Raw genomic sequence first — 21174 nt, forward strand, 5'->3', positions numbered from 1 at the left:
GAAGTTGGAAAAAAGAATTTTAAAAATTGAACAATCAAAAGATATATCGTGTTGCTGTACCCTTCATTCTTCTCTGAATACATTTAGGTAAATAGCATTTATTTGATGTTAACTTAATTTAAATTATACTTATTTAAAAACTTTGCTTTATCGTAATTTTATCTTGGAAGAAAGTATTAAAAAATTGCACTATACGTTTCATTTTATATGCGCAAATTTTGAAAAATTTTGTATATGTAAGATCACACACACAAATATTCTTTCTATAACAAAAACAGATAATGTATTTATTAATTATTTTTCTGTAATATATCTATTTGTAAATATTTATTTATAAACTATTATATAAATTTAAAAAGTATATTAATATCTTTTATTGTTTGAAGTGCATTCCAAACATTAAAAATATATTGGAAATTAAAAGTATCTATATCTATTTCAGTCTATTTGTATGTAGTACACTTCATATCCTTAATCTATTGTTTCTATTACACCTTCTGCACTTTATGTTACTTCTCTTTCTTTAAAAACCGAGCGCATACCTGTTCATTTTTAAATACAAAACGTATAGAAAAATAAAAAGAGAAAAAGAACAAATTGTCATTAATATCTTTGCTATTAATTGTTTAAAGACTTTAAAGTATCTATTTCACTTCCTTTCCATCAGTAAGCGACCAATAGAAAATGCTGAGTGAGCGCAAGTGGTGCAAGCAATGCGAAACAGCCTTGAAGTGTTTCATACGGGCGCGTCGATTGCCGCGCTCTCATTGGTCGCGCGACGTTGTCAGTAGCGAATAACCGCGCGGCATCGTATACGCGCGCGTGAAGAAGAAATTTCAGCGCCGCACGACGAGGAGGTGCTGGCGGGGTCGCGAAGAGGAGGAGGAGGAAGGAGCGACGCGACGCAGCGGCAGACGGAGACAGTCGAGACGCGAGTTGACCCCGTGTTTCTGCGCTCGAGCGCGCCCGTTCCGCTCGCGATATTCCCCATCCCCGCGCTGGACGGCCCCAGACTTCACGCCGAGTCGCTGTGCTGCCTTTCTGTGTGGAATCGCGGAGTATTGCGCGTTCTTGGGTTGGGTGTCGCGCGTATATATACCATCCGCACGTAGCGCAGTGCCGTGCGTGTGTCACGCGCGCTGCCGTTGTCGCGGGGGAAAGGAAAGAAGAGTGCGGTGCAATTGTTCGTGCCGATATAATACGCGAGGTTGAGGCGAGGTGGTATGATGGTCTGATCGCGGTCTCAACATGACCGTGGATTTTGTCGACTACTTTTGGGTGAGTTGATCTAGGTAGAAGCGTGCCCTTCTTGCTGTCGCTTTACTCCGTTTCTTCGTCCCGTCCCGCGTCCGTCCGATTTCCTCATGGATGGCAACGCGAAACGTCACACTCTCTCTCTCTCTCTCCCCCAGTCAGTTAGCGCGCGTGAATTTAGGTTATGTGATATCCGTGGGAGAATGTATACGTCGCCGTCGTGATTCTCTTCGAACCCTGCCCCATCCGGTTGCCCTTTACCCCGCGCGATTGTTATCCTTTACGATGTTCCGACGACGCGCGGTACACCCGTTAATGTAGTCTCTCTCTCTCTCTCTCTCCTTCGTCCCCTTCCTGTCTGTCGTTTATCGTTCTCTCACGTTCGTTACGTGATGCCGAGACGTTTTATTGAATTTTGACACAACTTTCTCTCTCCCCCCCCCCTCCCCCCTTTCTTTTTCCATTTTTTCTTCTACCTCGGTCTCCGTTCATTTTATTTTTTTCCGTTTCTCTTCTGTTCTCACTGTCCCTCTTATCTCTGTTTCTTTCTTCCTCTCTTTTTTTTTTTTCTTTCATCCCTTCTCTTTTCCTTTCTCCTTTACTCCTTTTTCTTTATCCCCCTTTCTTCTTCTTCTTCTTCTTCTTCTTCTTCTTCTTCCCCTCTTTCTCTCCTTCTACCTGTACCTCTCGTACGTACGTTTTGCACTCGCATGTGAGTCAATTCATTGTGTGGAAAAAAAACATGCATGAAAATAATGTCTATTTAATATGTGCGTTGCATTCCTAAGCAGCCTGCCGTCCGGGCTACGCGTTCTTATGTATGTACAAGGTCGAAGGACATCTGCTGCATGTCGGTTTCTTTCGCTGTATTTATACCGTCCCCGCAATTAGCCTCCTCTAATTGCAGGCGTATTCACGCACGTTCTTTGCAACGTGTATCTCAACGAGGATCTTCAGTCGCGCGCTGGAGGTTACACGCGAAAGAAATTTTTGTCGGATCGTATCGAGCTCGCGAACGAAGAGACGTTGAATCTCTTCCTCTCAAAGTCAAATAGATGTTACCAGTTTATCTTCTTAATTGCTTAATATCGTTCGCAATGTTTAGTTTATATTGCAACGTTTGATTTATGTAACCTTCATAGAGCAGTATTCATAGTCTGATGTTATATTCAAGATCATCTTAAGCCTGGTCATGGACACTCTTGACACATCCAACCAGTCAGTTAAAATGAATGAAATGATTGTAAGCGGTTCAAGATTGTATTTACAGACAATGTCGAGTGTAAGATCGGATATATGAAGATTGGTTATAAAGTTTTATAAGTTTACTTTTATTATTATGCATATAATATTTTTATGTATACGTACAATGTTCCATGTATTATGGATACTTGTATGTTAATAGTAAATTAAAAAAAAAAATGCATATAGACTTTTATTTATTATTGAAATAAAAAACGCGAAAGACATTGGCTGCATTCAGTAGAAAAAAAGCAGCTTTGCAATTGTTGTAAAATTCTTTGATATCAATTGCTGTTGCCCTTAGTTCCGTACTGAATCTAAATATATAAGACCTGATTGTATTTGTTTATGTGTGTATACCAACGTAATTTTAACTTGAAACGATGCTCTCTCGATTTCACTCTCGGCTTTAGAATGAGAGAGGAAAGGAGCATTTTTAAGCTTCGTTTTTAAAGTCAAAGTAACATTGGTGCAATTAGGATTAAACCAATTAAAGAATTTGATAATAGTTGCAAAAGTTTTTTTTTTTTTTAACACAGTCATGTTAAAAGTATATAAATCTGACTGCATTTCGTGATTTTTATTACAAGGTCATTTTTTAAGGATATTTATTTAATCAATGTTACATTTTTATCTACAACTTCTCTCCGAACACACATTGTCGATAAGATAGTTGTCATTTCCTTTTTTTGACGAGTATCCCATGTATGAGATCATTTCTAATGTGATGTAAAACATCAGGCAGGCAATGGCAGGCTGTTTGTAGAAGATTCTTTTATAATACAATTATTACATTACAATCCTCTTTTATGACACTTTTACATCATAAATGTGATGTAAAATATCAGACGGGCTGTTTGCGACAGATTCTTTTGCAATAAAATCAAAGTAAAAATTGAGACGTATAACTGCCGCGAGTAATCAGTACAATAGGATGACAAGGGCAATAATATGTAATGACAGCTTATTACGACGTCACTTAAGCGGTTCTGCTCAATGTGGATTTACCGCATGATCAGAGTTCAAGTGTTAAATGGCTAAGTGATCTTAAGTATTATTCCGATATATTTCTTTTAGTCGTAGTAGTCTAATTGCAAAACTTTTTACGAGTTTTTCTAATAGAGAAATGATAGTCTTAACTGTCTAACTTTTCTCTCGTTATTATGCTAATTTTCTAACTTTCAAATTTAAAATACGCACATTTATGTATGAAGTATGCATATGCCACATTTAAAATTTTAATTGTAGTTCTCTGATAAATATAAAGTCGATTTTTTCTTAGCCAAAATGTTAAGGAAAATCGTTATCGCAACTTTTTATTACCTTCATGTGTCTTTATAATTAAGCTTTGAATTGGAATTTTATTAAAATTTATTTTATTAAATTAACTCAAGATTATGGTTTTGTTATTTGTCTCCTTTAATCTCTCATTCGAAAATATTTTTTAATTATTAGCAATTCAAAAACTATTAGAATTTCGATATTTTTGTTGACGAAAAGTTGATTTAAATAATTAATTGATTACTTTATCAGAATCTATCAAAAATTTATAGACAGTTTCACATTAAAATTAAAGTAGCTAATGTAAATATTAAATTAAAATGCTTATTCACTCTGACTGTTAGGTAAGAAAATATAATTTTGGAAATCAATTAAATGAAATCATTTTGACGTTAAAAATATATTTATTTGTAGAATTTTGTATTGTATAATTTTTTATTATTATTTATATAATTTTATGTTCTGTGGAAATAAAATGACAAATTTTTATTTCTTTATATTTTCCATATAAAGTTTATCACCACAGTTTGAACAGTATGCATCGTAATTCTTAAAAATTGATCTAAAATACTAAACCAAAATATCTTTTTTAATATATGTATATTATTCATTAAAATTTGATAAAAACAGATTTAATTTAAACATTGTTTTATAAACATCGTGACCTTTTTCAACTTCTTAAAATTACTTTTTTTTTCAAATGTCAATTCTTGTGAAGTGTTGAAATATTAATGTTTAATTTACCATATTGTGATAAATAGTACAATACATATCTAAAAAGAAATTTGTTTTATATGTTAAATCAATTTTTGAACTTTGCATGGAAGAGAAATTGAAAATTTTTCTTTATTTTATAATTTTTTAGATATGTAATTATATATTTAGACATATAATTGCTTTTTTAATACCAAATTTTATTTCATTCAATCCATTCTCAAAATAATATTTTCTCATTGAATGATTAAATGGTTTTTGAAGCAATTAAATTAAAGTCAAAACCGTTTTAAAAAAATATTTAAATTTAACAAATCAAATTTTAGATTACTGAAGTATAAATATATATAAACTGTTTTTTTTTGTATTATTTAAGGGCGAAAAGAATAATGGATTTGACGTGTTGTATCATAACATGAAGCATGGTGTAATTGCCAGTAAGGAGTTGGCTGAATTTTTGCGAGAAAGATCAGCCATAGAGGAAAACAATTATAAACTCCTTAGTAAGGTAGCGAAACAAGCGAGCAATAGCACGCAAGGGACATTCGCACCTGTCTGGGCCGCTCTGAGAGGAGCCGCTGAAAAACTCGCCGTTTTACACTTTCAAATGGCCCAGCGGGTGTCCGAACTCATAAAAGATGTGTCAAAATATGCCGACGAACTGCACAAGAAACATAAGGCTGTACGTAATTGCATTTTTCTATTTATATAATTTGTTGATTATCTATCTTTTTATTGAAAAACTTTAATATTTTTCTCATTAATTTGATTGCGATCTTACACAGTAAAATACGGTATTATTTTTTTTGTTCACAATTGCCATACTTTGCTGCACAATATGCTATCAGATGTGTTCATAAATTATCAGTCTCCGCCCACAGTTGGGTCAGTAGGTTCTCATCATCAGACAATCAAGTCGGCAATGTGCAAGAGGTCTTATCAAAGTGTACATACAAATATGATTAATTGCACATGCAAATCAAATTGATTCGCGTTAATTTTTAATTAGAATAGTTTAACTAGAGAAATGACATACGCTGTGTACCGACAACATCTAGGTGAAGGAAGAAGAATCGTCTACTTTAGAAGTTGTACAAAGTATACAAAGCATTACGGTAACGTTACATAAGGCGAAAGACATGTGTATGCAAAAACGTCTCGAATTAGAAAAATTAAGGAAGGACAATGCCAGTCAAAAGGAGCTGGAGAAGGCAGAGGGCAAGTTCAAAAAGGCACAAGATGATTATAGGGCGCTGGTGGACAAATACACGGTCATACGAAACGACTTCGAGGCAAAAATGACTCAAGCTTGCAGGGTACTAATTCTGGATTAAAATATAGAAGTTAGGCTTTACGAGATAATATTGCTGCGCAAGCAATTAGCGAAGCGTACTAATCAATGTACGTTTTCGTTACCAAGCGGTTCCAAGATGTGGAAGAGACGCATCTGAAGCACATGAAGGAATTTCTGAATACGTACGCTGATGTTTTGCAAACCAATCACGAGCAAGTCGGCCAGGTTCATATCGACTTCAAACGGCAATGCGTCGATATGACGGTGGAGAAGTTATTAGAGCAATTCGTTCAGAGCAAATATACGGGTTTCGAAAAACCAGGTAAAAAGAGTATTTAAAACTTTTTTCTTCGTCTCTGTTTCTCAATATCCATGACATGTATCTGTAAATCAGGTGTAATTGAGTATGAGGAAGTTATGACGAGTTTAGCGGAAATGACCAGCCATTCTCAATCAGAAGGCAGCGGCGTAGAGACACCTAAGGAAACGTCGAAGAGCACCAACGGCGAAACAGGCGTAGCTGGTAACAGTCACAGTTCAAAGAAAGATCAGGGATTAAAGGGGGAGGGTAGTACTTTGAGGGTACTGGACGGGGAAAGGGGGAGGGTGATATTGGAAAAGGATAGAGAAAAAGAAAGACAGAAGGAAAAGGACAGAGAACTGTCATATGCACAAACCACCAAGGCTTCCCGTCGTACTACCTCGCTACTCAACCTGTTCATGTCCAACTCCCATGGTAGGTTTCTTTCTCTATCTCTCTCTATCTCTCTTTTTCATTGAAGTTATATAAACTTTTTCAAAGTTTCGTTATGTCTTTAATTGCAATAGTTTGAACCTACCTTGGCTTTGATGCAATGAGATGCAATTTTTCATACGAGACTTTTTTTTTCATTTCTTGAAACATTTTACATTATATTGATGCACTCTTACATCTTCACATTGTTAGAAAATGATGGCGGATACGCTTTCGGTCCTTTTTGACAAAATTAATTTTACAATCTCACGTCCAATATAAGTATTCGTAAAACAAGGCATAACATTGCATATGGCTGGGTAGATTTTATTGCCATTTTTAATTTTATATACGTATACCATCATCGATCACATTATACACTTGCCCAATTGAATTGCAGCACTCGATCACAGATATATCAATTCAAATATTATACGCAGACAATTTTATTGATTTATTTACGCTTATGTGGTTGTTGTGTTATACTTGCTTATGCGTAACGATCTAACATTAGGTGGAGGATGACATATAGAATACACCATTGTGTTCCAGGGGGTTTGTTTTTTATTTTAACTTTTATGCGCTAATTATACTTTTGTATGTATATTACAAATTATGTATTTTTATATGTATTATACGGGTATATTACATGTCGAGTGATATATTATATGTACTTTATTTTATGAAGGATTATATTACTTTATTGTTTTGTTCATCTATGGAAAGTAAACAGAGGAACGATGAGTTTGTTTGTGCAGTTAATTATCGTGTCAGACAGAAAATTCATTATAACTATATTTTTATAATTTTTTATAAAATTATAATATTTAATTATGTCTTTAATTTTTGCGTCTTTGTGCATATAGCTGTACTTATGCGTCGAATATTATTACACAATTGTATGTCCAGATACGAAACTATATATGAACAGAGATGTTACGTGATTATTTTAAATATTCCCTCTGGAACGCTCTAAAATACCATTGAAAGTTGGAAAGGTCATTAAAATTTAAATCGGTACAACTAACGTGCATAATAAAATAATGCGACACGGAGCGAGAGAAAAAAGGGGCCATCAGTTGATTAGGAGGTATTCAAAGACGTGAAAATGATGAGTGTTGTTTCAGACAAACAGAAGCAAGCAGGGTCGTCTGGTTCGGCACCTGCCACCCCCCAAGGGAACAACCTGCCTCCTGCTGTTCCACCTCCCAGCATCTCCAGGAACCCTCTCAGAGGATCTAAATGTAACAATTTACATTTTACTCCTATACCTCCTCTACCATACCCTCTGACTTTGTTGTTAGAATACAATATACAACATACATTAGAGATTACTGATACTGACGTTAGCTGCCGAGTACATTGATAAAATAATCATTTCTGTATTTAATTTCGCTGATACGACAATTAACGATTGTCATGCTTCTGTTCGTGCGGTTTCTACTTATCTCGGTTTCTTTCTTTTATTAGAATTTTTAATGAGTATGAGACGTAAAATAACTTTGCACATATTTTTTCAACTATTGCCATAATTATCACTTTTAATCGAGGATTTTATTCAGATAATCTATTATGTGTTGGCTCGAATATGAATGATCAATTATTAATTTGAAAATTTAATATGAAAATATTTATCATAAATATTATCATATAAATTCTCAGATATAAACTTATTCCGTATTTATGATTTTTAAATTAAGATATTTTCTTTCGTACTGTATAACAGAATCAGTCTTATTCGAGCATTTCCTGTGTAGCTCTTTATCTATAATGTTTCTATCGGTTGTCTTCTCTTTATGGTGCTCGGTGTTAAAAAAAGACATTATTCTTTTTAAATATCTCTTATATTTTATAATTGAACAAAACGTAATATGGTTAAATAAATTATCTACTGACTTATAGTGGTTGCGCGTATTATGATTCCTCCACTGTGCTCACTTTTAGAACAGCAATGTACGTATACTAATATTGTCTAAACGCTTCAAATTAGTGTAACAAATATCTTTCGTCAAACAAATCTATTATTTTATTGTAACATTAATTTCTGCTTCACATGTAACATCCATGCAAAATATTTCTTCACTTTGATTTATTTTCGTGTTTGAAATGAACCTAAGATTGAGGAGATATTATGGATTAAAGGGAGAAATATTTTTTGTTTGCATTTCACTAACATTGAAAGACGCTTGTATAGAATATAGGCACTGTCTAGCAATTAGAAATGTATGGGATTCTAATTACTTTCGTATTTTCATAAATTTTCATCTATAAATTGTTTTTCTAACAATCTTTTCTGTGGGAATATACATATATTATCCGACGGCGACATATGATTTGCATCAATTTTTACACAACCACGATAAAAAAAATCCATAAAATAATTGTAAATATATTTTTATATAAATATATCAACTGTATTATCGAGTGCATTTGGTTTATTATAAAACATTTGCTTCGAATTTTTTTCACTTTTATGTATATATTTTTTAATATAACGTGGAAGATTAAAGATTAAATAACGTGTTGTTAAAACATACACATAAATGTTGTAAATTTTAATGGATGTGTTTAACATAGCTTCACTATTGTCTTTCCGTTTATTTTTTCCGTCTCTTTATCTTTTTTCCGATAAAATCAGGAATAAGTACATGGATGGGTTATACAATCGCGGGACATACAAGCCTTCATATACATCTAACTTTTTTACATGTCATAAGTGATCCAAATGCTAACACATACCACTAATGACCGTCCTGAATAGAATTTTAATTACATGGATTGCAGCATATAATTATATTTCTAAAGTTCTTTCTGTAACATGAATGCAGTGAGCTAAAAAGAAAAAGAAATATAACTAAACTAAAGGGAGTTGGACTTGAATAATGTTGAGATACAAGAGCGGGGTTGGCTACTGATGGGGCCTCAGGTGAGCCGTTTTTATAAAATTCCTAATTCGCATGGCTCACGTGTTTATACTTACATTTATTTTCCAAGTGCAGGAATATCTTTCTTTCTTTTCCAATAACGTAATATGATTTTAAAAACTATTATTGTAAACTATGTCGATGACAATCATTCCCGTAGCATCTTCAGCAGCATTTACGTTCATTTCAATTGATAGATTACATTTTTACCTTATAGAATATTTTTATATCTCATAGAATATTTCTTTTTCTGTGGATTATTCCTCTAAATATTTATTCATTTAATGTTTGAGACTATTTTTGCATGCAACGTTAAATTGGCTTGCAGAGGATATGTATTCCTCTGTGTATATAATCTTTTAAAGAGAGATATGCACGAATAAGAATGTTCAAAACGAAATGCGTTTATTATAGTGTCAATGTAGATTTAGTAATTGTTAGAAAAACAATTTAAGAAGAGAGTAGACGATGCAGATACTGTAGGATTTTTGATGGTGATGGTGCGTGGGATATCTTCATATTTCTACTAACGTGACGTGCTCTACTCCACTACTGAATTTTATTTTCTGTATACTTCATTCTTTTATCATCTGCCTTCGTTCGACGTAGGTATTCTTTGTCTCACTTTGTTAGTTGTTGTTTTATGAAACGCTGACATGCGTTTCCTCGAAACGGTGATACTTGTATAGATATTAAGTTGGAATATAAATTTGTAGCGTTACGAACTTCAGCATTTTTTTTCAGGCAGCTGTAACTTCGTTATGAAAAATAAAAATGAAGGAAATTTCAATTTAAAAAAGAGGTTTTAAAAATTGAAGTCTTTACTTTTGAAAGGTATTTAAAGTTTCTGTGAATTTGATCATTTACAAATAAAAACTACAAGCTGAATAAAATGAAAAATTTTTTACTTGCTGTGCGTAAGAAAAACTTGCAAAAATTTTTAACTTTCTAACATAACAACTTTAAGTTTTTCCTATATAAAATTTAATAAACCTATATAAAATCTAGTAAACCTATATAACATTTTTTTTATGTTCTTAAGATTTTTTGTTACTGAGTTGTCGCAAATTAAATAAAAGAAGTATTTTAACCGTGATTGTAACTCCGTTCAAAGTCATTGCGCGCGCATACCACAATAAAAAAAGAAAACAGATTCTTGACACTGAAACTTTACCTTATTAAATAATGTAATTACTAAAAATTTTTTTTAAACATATAGATATGAAATAGTGCGCAACTACGAACTTTTGCTTCAACTGAATTTATTAGAAATAACGTTACAACTTCTTTATAATGATGTAATTTAAACAAATGTAATTTAAATTGAGATATATTTGTTTTAATATAGTCATAACAAATCGATTTTTGTAAGGAAACTCGTGTCAGCATTATCAGAAAATGTAGAAGTTGGTTAATTAATTAGAAATGCATACAGGAATGCTAGTTAATACGACGTACGTCGATTTGTTTCGTACTATTTGATCATGTTGTGTTACATTTTGATCACTTGGAAAGTAAATTTTTTAATTTTGATTTCTCATTAGAGTTTTATAAAAGTATATTGTGTACTCTGCCCATTCAAATGCTACAATTGTTAGAATGAAATATAACGATTTGTATAATTTTTCTTGTACAAGCATCAGCAGTTCTCGTTCAAACTTCACACTGTAGATTCGAATAGATACGTATTCATGTAGATAGTAATGCAACTACGTAGATTTTGCTTTTTTCATTTTATTTCATAATTTAGTTTTCTTATTAATAGAAATACCATCTATTCTATGATGTTTTTTAATGCCAACATTAAATTTTTTTTGTTATATTTTTATATCAGTATCAATTATATAAATATCTTATTTTCCTTTGCTCAAAATTCTATATCTGCAGTAGTAAATGATGAAAATAGATGTTAAAATTTATTTCTAAGTGTACAATTTATAAATATTTGTAGTAAATTTAACACAAGAATAGTACATTAATTTCGCAGATACAGATAAATTCCTAATTTGGTGTAACTGTAAGAGTGTAATTTGCATAAAGCATACGTTTAATAAGTAGCTAGTACATATATCGCAGTACATATACCATCCTATTGTCTACATTTGGGGTATCCACGACCAACAGGGTTTCTACGCAGTAGGAGAGAAAAACGAAAGGAGAAGAAGGCGAAGAAGAAGAAGGACCTCGTGGACACAAGCAGCAATAAAGAAGAAAAGTCTGACCTGTCAGTACATGCATGCACAGCAGACCTAGTGCACATAGAGTCAGTTTCATAACCAGCAGATAAAGTCGATCTGTACACTAAAAAAGTGATGTACATATTTAATTAAGATTTTAATGTAAATTGAATATACTTTTGCTGGATGTGAATCTTAGACTCGGAATGCTTTGTTGTTGAATACTCTATTTGTTCGTCTAACAATAAGATATATTATATATTATAATTTTTTCGATTATTATCAATCACAATATACAGCATACATCTAAAATATTTTGAACTTGAATCTGCAAATGCTTTCTATATTACAGATGTTGAAAGTTACACATTATATATTGGATGCTAACGTTCAAATAAACTGTTACGTCTGTAAGAATAGTATTGAAACTATAATAGCTGTTATTTTGTAAGTTTAGCATTTCGAAAATATATTACTGAGCTTTAAAATTTAGCTTAAATTATATAATGTGTTCCTTTTTTATAATATTTATTTTTATAATTTTATTTATATGCTATTTCTTTGAATTATATGGTATTAAAATAATTGGTTTCCTCTACGGAATGCTTATTTCATTCCGTCTATGCATTAATTTAAAATAAAGGCTATTTAATTTCAATAACTTCCTGATTATCATCATACAAGTGTAAATCTTGTGCAATGTTAATATGACAGAATGTTCTAAATATTGTTATTATATATAATTAATTACCTAATAAGATATAAATGTAATTAAAAAAAAAAAATTACCTTTTGTTTATTAGTCATTAGTTGATTTTTTTGTTTGAGTGAACTGGTACTAAATTTTTGTTGAAATTCATGCTTATATTTAAAAGTTAAAGAATTACAAAGTTCAAACAGAAAGCATTCACTGATTCATGTATAGCATTTCTTTATCAGTGCAGTAGAATACTTGATATTTAACTTCAGTTATCTCACGTATCACGCCTATAAGCGCCACAATTGTATTATTTTAGCACGCTTCTAGCATGAAATTGTTTTCATTATGTAATGCACTGGGCCTGCTGGAACTTATAAAAGTATATTATTTTAAATGACTTTTACAAACGCAATAGGGAGGATAAAGAAGATAGCAGAAAGTCAGAAACGCCGACGCCGGAGGTGGACGAGGATGGTTTTTGTATTAGACCGAAGCCGGATCCGTGGGAAAACGAAAAAGGATTTTATTCCAGTTCGGATACTGATTCGGAAGATGAGAGGGAACGTAAGATTCGAGTGGAAATAAAGCCTCTCAGCAATGGTGGTGCACCCATGAGCGCTAGTGTAGACGAATTGAGGGCGACAGTGGAAAATTTATCTTTATCACCTGCACCAACAGTAAGTTGTACTTTCTACTAAAAAAATCTCATTGTATGTTATATATTACAACTTACAGTTAAAACAATTATTCTATAATTTAGAAGAAGACAAATGTATACTATATTTAAATACTTCTCACACTATTTTAAGTCGTGAAATAACATCTTTATTTGATTATTAAATTGTATATTTAATATCACATACAAAAGCTACAATTATGAGGACTTTTAATGGAAAAGCAAGTTAAAAAACGTAAAATATACATTTATATAATGTTATATGATAATATTATTTAATATATGTAGGTATCTATTATTTAGTATTTATTTTATATATGTTCGTATTTTTTTATTTTAATACTATTTATTAAAAAAAAACTATTTATTAACTTCTTAATTTTTATTAGATAATTTTTAATAAAAAAATGTCCCTTATAAAAACATTATCGATGTTGTATTTTCATAACTTGTTTTTTTATAAGAAATTTTTTTTATCGTATCACAAATTTTCGAAATATTTCCTCAAAATATGTGTTATTAAAAAAAATCATATGTCATTTTGTTTTTCTGATCACATGTCATGTTTGAACAGGGACGTAGAGGATCGAATACTGATTCCGATCATCATATGAAAAGGTCTCAGTCAGTGTCACAGCAATTAGGAGGTAAGCCAAGCTCAGATTTACTTGGCCTAAACTTGTTCAATCCTAGCAGTACCCCGTCGAGCGCGTCGACACCGACCGGTAGCCACCCTTACGCCCCACTGCAGAGCCCACCACCACTTTCTACATCGCCGATCCCGTCGCAGCCGCCGCCGCCACAATCTGCGCCGCCTACACATTCTCATACCCGATTTCCAGGTAAGCCCTATTAACGAGTTTATCTGTTTGCTAAAGTAGGAAATTACTTTACTGAGTCATTATCAAACGTATAAATTAACTTTTGTGAAATGTACGACGTCAAATGACGGTCAACTTATTTATTATGATACGTACCTATATATATTACGAAAAAAAAATATTAAGATATGAGTTACAAATATTGCTTATCGCTTATAGCAATTTATTAAATTGAAACATATTTTTTATTTTTACATGATTAAGAATAAAAGAGATAAGAATTTGTAAAAAAAACCGCATTTTTTTAGATGGAGATTTATTTTCGGAAGTTGGAGATATCACACCGGCCTTGCCACCCAAGCAATCCGCGTCCTCGACACCGACGGGATCGATAGTAATACCGAGACCGCCATCGCGTCGAGGAGAAGGTCCATCACCACGCGGTAGGATGTCACCTGCGACAATATCTCGAGCTGATAGTGTCGCTAGTTTAGAATTTCGCACTGCTGGTGTGGGCGTGGGATCCTCGCGGGGACCATCTCCACTTACGATCGGCCTAGCGGACACCATTCCGCTGGCAGTCGCTTTCCATGAAATAGTGCATTCCTATTTCCGTGGCACGGACGAAACCCGATGTCAAGTAAAGTTAAGCGGTGATATGATGCTCTCGTTTCCGGCTGGCATCGTCACAGTCCTAGCGAATAATCCCAGTCCTGCCAAGCTGACTTTCCGCGTGAGGAACACCAATAGGTTGGAAAGACTGTTGCCCAACAGCCAACTTATAAGCATGTAAGTCATTTTTACTAGTCGCTTAATCCTTAAATCGAAAGAAGGCAGCTTGAAAGAGGAGATTGCGTTTACAGGGACGCAACTCAAACTACCGTCGATAGTACAATCTTCGAATTCAACATGAGTGCCTTAACTATGTTGCTTCGGCGACAAGCTGAACAGAATCCCTCGGCCTCGTATTTCAATGTAGACATTCTCAAATATCAGATCAAATGCAAGGAAGGTGCTGGATCATGTCCTTTTCAATTAGTCGCATATTGGAAATGTGAAACGACCCACACCGATCTCAAGGTAAGACATCTTTTTCAGAGCTCGAGAGAAACAAAAAGCACCATACTCGTTTGATGTCATAGTCAAAATTACAAATTAATTTGTTTTCGATTCTAGATTGATTATAAATATAACAGTCGCGCCATGGCCTCGCCGAGCCCTCTACTGAATCTTCACGTTGCTGCGCCTATCGACGGCGGTTTTAAGTCGTTTAATAGTAAACCGCCGGCACAGTGGCTGCCCGATACGAATCGCGTATTATGGAAATTTACAGAGCTTTCGCAACACAGCGAGAGTAACGGAGTCGGATCCTTGAAGGCGCGAGTCGAGCTCGAACGCGGCCCGGGTAATCAGGGCACGATATTCACACAGTTCAATTGCGAAGGGACCACATTGTCGGGTGTCGAATTTGAGCTTATAGGATCTGGGTATCGGTTGAGCTTGGTGAAACGAAAATTTGTGTCTGGTACGTTAACTGAACAATCAGGAATTTTTTTAATCATTAGATGATTGCGCAAAAAGTTATATGGAAAAAGTAATTTTTGTATCATTTAAAATATTTTTTATAACAATATAATTTGTTATAATAAACATTAGAAAGATGAACTAACATTATGTGAGCTTACAAAAACTTTTAACCTCGGATTTTTTTTATAGTCAACTGATTTATGCAAAGTATGTCAAAATACGTTAGTTTTTAAAATTAAGAATTATAAAAACCATGCATTTATTTGATAAAAATGACAGGTTTTTGCTGTAGAACAAAATTCGTTCTGTATATTTATTACAAAATAGTAGCTATAAGCTGAAATTCTTGATTATTTAACTAAAGCAATCTCCCCTATTGTCATTCTGTATCTTGTTTGAAAAATTATATTATTACAAAATTGCTTAAAAAGATTTAAATATAAATTTAAATTTAAACATTAAATTTCTTTCAGTTTTTTATAAAAAGAATGTAGAGTTTTAGTGTCATATTTATGTATTACCTTTTTATTAATAAAAACAGAAATGATCATGACATAATCTTCATGATTTAACTTTCACTAGTTATCATAGTTTGAATTGTTTCAGGAAAATACATATGCGACGGGGACTCAGATTCGCGTTCGAGGTACGCCGCACCGCCATCTAATTCAGATTGACGACTTCCAGAATGGGCGCCTCAATGGGAGAGCCAGCCCATTTAATATTGGTACTTGCTTAATCATTCACTGCCCATATCACGACTATCGATCGTTCATATTCCGATTATGCATGGAGAAACCTGTTGGATACCAAAGTGTGCATCGGCCGAAGATTAAATGGATCTTTTTGTAAAAATCATATACTGAAAAAAAATAGATAGAGAAATTAGAAAAGGCGTCTTACAGCCGAAGTGATACGCCTCTTCCCGTAAAACAAACGTGATCCACGTTCTCTCTGCACGTTCAACGCCGAAGTCTTTCAAGTCTTCATTTATATTAAGCCATACTATATTTTATCTCGATGGGAACATACGATTACATACAATAGGAAATTTAGACATAAGACGACGCGTTCGACGCTAAATGTACTGCTATTAAGTGCAAGCTAATCTTTTATGACTTCGCGACTAGAACGAACAGGTAGAAAAAAAAATCTGACGTGATGCAGGACACACTATGACGAATGTGCATTCTATGTGTTTTATATACAACTTGTATATTTTTTAATTTTTTATATATTCCTCGCATCAAGGTACTACTGTACTACTGTAAACTAACAATACTACTGTTTTAACGAAGTTTCTACGATAGAGTATGACAAATATACGAGCAGTTTTTTCTGTCGAATGAGAGATTCTCGCGTGAAGATCTTTGGTGTCCAGCATACTCTCCGACACGATAACTCTTCCGCCATTAAAAAATTTCTCTCTTAAACATAATCAAAATACATCGCGACGTTTTTTTTTATTTTAATCCTCTATTGAAAGGATATACAACGCTCTTTATTGTTACGTTTTACGTTATTTTAATGCGATAGCATTATATATTGTTAATAACCATGCGGAAGGAGAAAAAATATAAACGACGATTAAGTATATAAATGCCGATTTTAAATATATTGTATGTATATTTAGTATTTATATTTTGGAAGGTAGAGGCATATTGTTTGCATGTGGTGAACGAGCCTTTCGGCAAAGAGATCTTGGCACGTACGCTAATTTTTAGTTTATTTTTATGCGCGCGAGGAGATGATAATATTAAATAGTAAGCTGTACGATAAAATGCGAGTAAAAACTGTTTTACCGGTGGAAATAATGAGACAGCGAGAAGCGATAGCAAGAGAAATAGAGATAAAAAGTTTAAATCAACGATACTTTTTTAAACATTAGCACATGTTGGATGCGAAACGAATCAAATGCGATTCTGTATTTTTGAACGTTTAAATGTTAAAACACAAATTTGACGTCGATAACAGAATTTTAGCTTTAGGTATAGCTAACGGCGAACGAAGAGAGTCGTTTATCTAAATGTTTTAAACTGAGATTCTTAGTATTATACGTAAAATGCTGAAAGTTTCGTACCTATTGCGATTATGGCGCGTTCCGTTTTCGCCTGTAAAAGCGTATTCTCGTTATAATTATATCACACTTGTTCACACATCACACGGTTGCCCCCTCTTCGATTTTCGGCCGGAGATTCAAATTCTAATGATCTTTTTAAGTGCGCGCGTCGATGATAATTTTTTTTCTTTAGAGAAAGTACTATAAGAAAGTAATTCTGAGATAACAATCGATCTCTGGCAAAAGAGTCGTTAATCTTCAACGGAACACTAGTCGAAAGGTGGCAATCGTAATCACATTCATTGCTTTATACAAATTGATTAATTTAATCAATTAAATTACGAGGTATCACGGACTAATGTTAAGACGTTTTATACAAAATATTGATTCTCAATAAGTAAGTCAATTTCCTGAAGGCATTATTAAACAGTCGGTTTATTTGTATCAATACTTTTTTATCTTGGCATTGATCAATTGCCAATCAATTAAAAATTAATACAAAGATTAATTGTGACAATCGAATGTCCCGATTAGATTGATTAATCCAGTAATTCATATGACAAAAATCATGGGCAAATATATGTTATATTCATATTTTTGAAAAAGAATAATTATTGATTGTGATAGTAAATTATTTAATGTCGTGCAATATAAATTGGTTTCAAAAATAATTTTATTTTCTCTAAACATATCTTTAGATTATTTATTATGATGGTATTTAATACATTAAAAGCCATTATTATAATATAGACAAACATGTTAAAACAAAATTATTTTTATTGCCGAATATTATGCGCGCACACACACACACACACACATACACACGCGCGCGCGCGCGTAGCACGCAATATATGCGCACGTTTACATGTACACACAATTTTTGTCTACTAAGAATGAATTTGTTGGCCGTTTAAATGTCGATCTTTTATTGATAACATTTTTTTCATGTTTATGATTAAAATTATTCTTCGTATTTTGTTCGTTTCTTCGAATATTTTATCACGTCCAAATACACTTCAAAAAAAGTGGAATCAGTTTTTTATATATGCAATGTATATATAAGATCGTGAAATAATGTAACTCTTATAAGAAGTCTAATTCAAATTCATACAGTCCGGTGCACTCGATATTTTTTTCCGTTTTACATCTACGACAAGCGATAATCGCTGTCTCTGGTTCTAAGAGAATTTAATTCTCCTACGCTGAAACTTAAATCTTATCGATAATAAAGAAAGTTCGTTTCAACACCTCGAAAGTTGAAGAGTTAACGGGTACTAAAATATAGGCCAGTTTACGTCTTTTCATTGTAGCAATCACATGATGCTAAACGCGAAGTACCATTTTCTTATACTTCTCGTTGCTAAAAGAAAAATATGATCAGTAAAGTTATAATTGCCGTCGTTATTGTTGCGTCTCAGCGTTCCTGCGATATTCTCTATACGTTTCTTTCTCTTTCTCTCTTTCTCTTTCTGCGCGCCTATTTTTCACGAACGACGCGAAAGCGTTACTTTCGAGATTGCTTTTTAATTATAATCGTCATGCAGGGAAGGGCGATACACCTAGGTCTATACGAAGAGCAATACAAAAACATCTGTGACCTATGACGAAACTCGAGTAACCACTCCATTCGAGATATTAAATTCATCGCGCGAAATTGCGTTGATCGAGTTGTGGATATTGTTTTTCTGATTCGTTTATATATATATATATATATAAACTTCGAGGATTTTTATGATAAAGGAAAAAAAATTCTAGACTTTATTCCATTATTAAGGTAGTACGCGGTATTGTTGTAACTCTTGTTTCGCATTTGAATTTGCTAGAATTAGAATACAATTCGTAATAACATAATGATGGAGTGGTTACTGAAGAATCGACTGAGCTCTCCTGTGATATGCAGATGTCACTATAATTTCGTAATAAACATTTGTATTGAAACATACATATACGTTACAATGTATCGTAATCACGTTATCGCTTTTTTCCCCGACTGATCCCGAAATGATGACGGTAATAACGACTACACTGAGGAACATGAGGGATATAAGAGCAAAAGTCATGTCCTCCACTTTTTTGTTGAATTATTGCAATTTTATTGCATATCTTCTGTATGCGTTCGGTTAAATATTTTAATTAAGTTCACAAGATTAAAGAAGTAAAAATGCAATAAAATCGTTGGGTCTACATTTTTAAATTTTGAAAGAAAAAAGAAAGATATACATTTACATTTACCAAGTTTATTAAAACAGACCTACATTACAAAAATTTCAAAATTGTTTGCTTATAAATAAAATCGAATCTGATTTTTCTTTTTATACATTTATGCTTCGATATTGTAATTATTTACAATCTCAAAATAGAAACCTTGACAATTTTGACTAATTCTGCATATGAGAAGTAATATATTATAGAAAACGAGGGACTTAACTCGAATGGGATCTTAATATATATCATTATGAAATTGAATACTCATTAATTTACTTATTGTTTATTATAAAGTTATTAACACAAAATAAATGTTATTAATTATAAATTCTGTATTATATATACATATATATACATTTATTGTAAAGCATAAACGAAGATGAAGCATCACTTCTTTTTTAATAAAAATTTCTATTTTAATGAACATCTCTCACTTAATCTACTTTTAATTTAAAATTAAAAAGTTCTATGCTTTTAAATATATAGACAAATTTTCCAAATTTTACGTTAGAAAATTTGATTAGTTTTTTTTTACATTATAAATTAGATTTGAATAGTAACGGACTCCTCCGCGCATACAATACTAATATAAAATTCAGATTATCTAGATTTTTATATTTATTTACATGTGGCAATATATTACATTTTAATATCTTTTTAATAAACAATGAAAATTAAACCTTTTAAATTACTCAAATTGATTTTAATAATGAATGCCAAAGTTACTGCTAACCGTAACTAAATTCCCTCTTATTTATTTCTATCTTTCCTCGGAATATTCTTTCAATCATAATTTTCTCAAAAAATAGAGGACTTAAGTTTTAACTTTTACTCTCTTGTCTTTCTTCCTTCTAAGTCGTTTGATAAATGTGTTTTTCTATTTGTTCTGCAATTATGATAACGACACGGACAGATCGCGAATGTCGATCATTTCGATGAGAAAATGTATTAGTAGTTATGAATGATTAGTAACTAAATACACGCTTAATCAATGGAATTGATTTTACAAAGAGACGTATAAGTGTCCACCACATATTAATTGCGCGGTAAAAGAGGAAAAAAAGAAGAGAAGGAGTAAGAGGATTGCAACGCAATCGCGTACATAACACAGGCGTAATTTCTTATACACAATACAAATACGAAAACTGTAAATTAATGCGATAATATTGCGCGATGCATAGCGAGCGGTTATGTAAACTTGTTGACATGTAATATGTCCCATGTTCTAATAAAGATTTAGGATATTTTCTATAAACAGTTGTTGCAATTGCGACGGTATCGCTGATATACTTTGATACATAAAATAATTACTATTAACAGATATTTATCAAAAAATACAATAATGTTCCGCGACAAGTGTAACGTGTCATCACTTATTTATATATGCAAGCCTTGCCAGTCGACTAGTTAGAGATGTCCTTATATATCTCACTAACGGCTGAACTGATCAAATTCTGAGTAAGCTCAATTGAGCTCAACTGATAACTTAGAATTGAATTATATAAATAATTATATAAATAATTGACTATGGCTGTGTGCGAAGTATGCGAGGTAAGTTTGTGCGTTT

General features: G+C 32.7%; 1 protein-coding gene across 5 annotated transcripts; it reads left to right on the top strand.

The window, feature by feature from the left end:
- Positions 1–959: 959 nt before the first annotated feature.
- LOC108776925 (F-BAR domain only protein 2) lies at positions 960–16923 on the top strand. 5 transcript variants are annotated; one of them, XM_018543676.1, is made up of 13 exons: positions 960–1278; positions 4868–5173; positions 5550–5807; positions 5912–6107; positions 6180–6308; positions 11567–11666; positions 12735–12996; positions 13570–13619; positions 13692–13837; positions 14125–14605; positions 14680–14896; positions 14993–15341; positions 15950–16923. In XM_018543676.1, the coding sequence occupies exons 1-13, from the start codon at positions 1249–1251 to the stop codon at positions 16018–16020; spliced, it is 2595 nt and encodes an 864-aa protein (XP_018399178.1). In that variant the 5' UTR covers positions 960–1248; the 3' UTR covers positions 16021–16923. The 5 variants fall into 5 exon arrangements, with proteins under 5 accessions (XP_018399178.1, XP_018399180.1, XP_018399175.1 ...); XM_018543678.1 differs by having other exon boundaries at positions 13570–13613; XM_018543673.1 differs by having other exon boundaries at positions 6180–6521; positions 13570–13837.
- The last annotated feature ends 4251 nt before the right edge of the window (positions 16924–21174 follow it).

Source organism: Cyphomyrmex costatus, unplaced genomic scaffold, assembly GCF_001594065.2.
Source record: "Cyphomyrmex costatus isolate MS0001 unplaced genomic scaffold, Ccosl1.0 scaffold395, whole genome shotgun sequence".
NCBI lineage: Eukaryota > Metazoa > Arthropoda > Insecta > Hymenoptera > Formicidae > Cyphomyrmex > Cyphomyrmex costatus.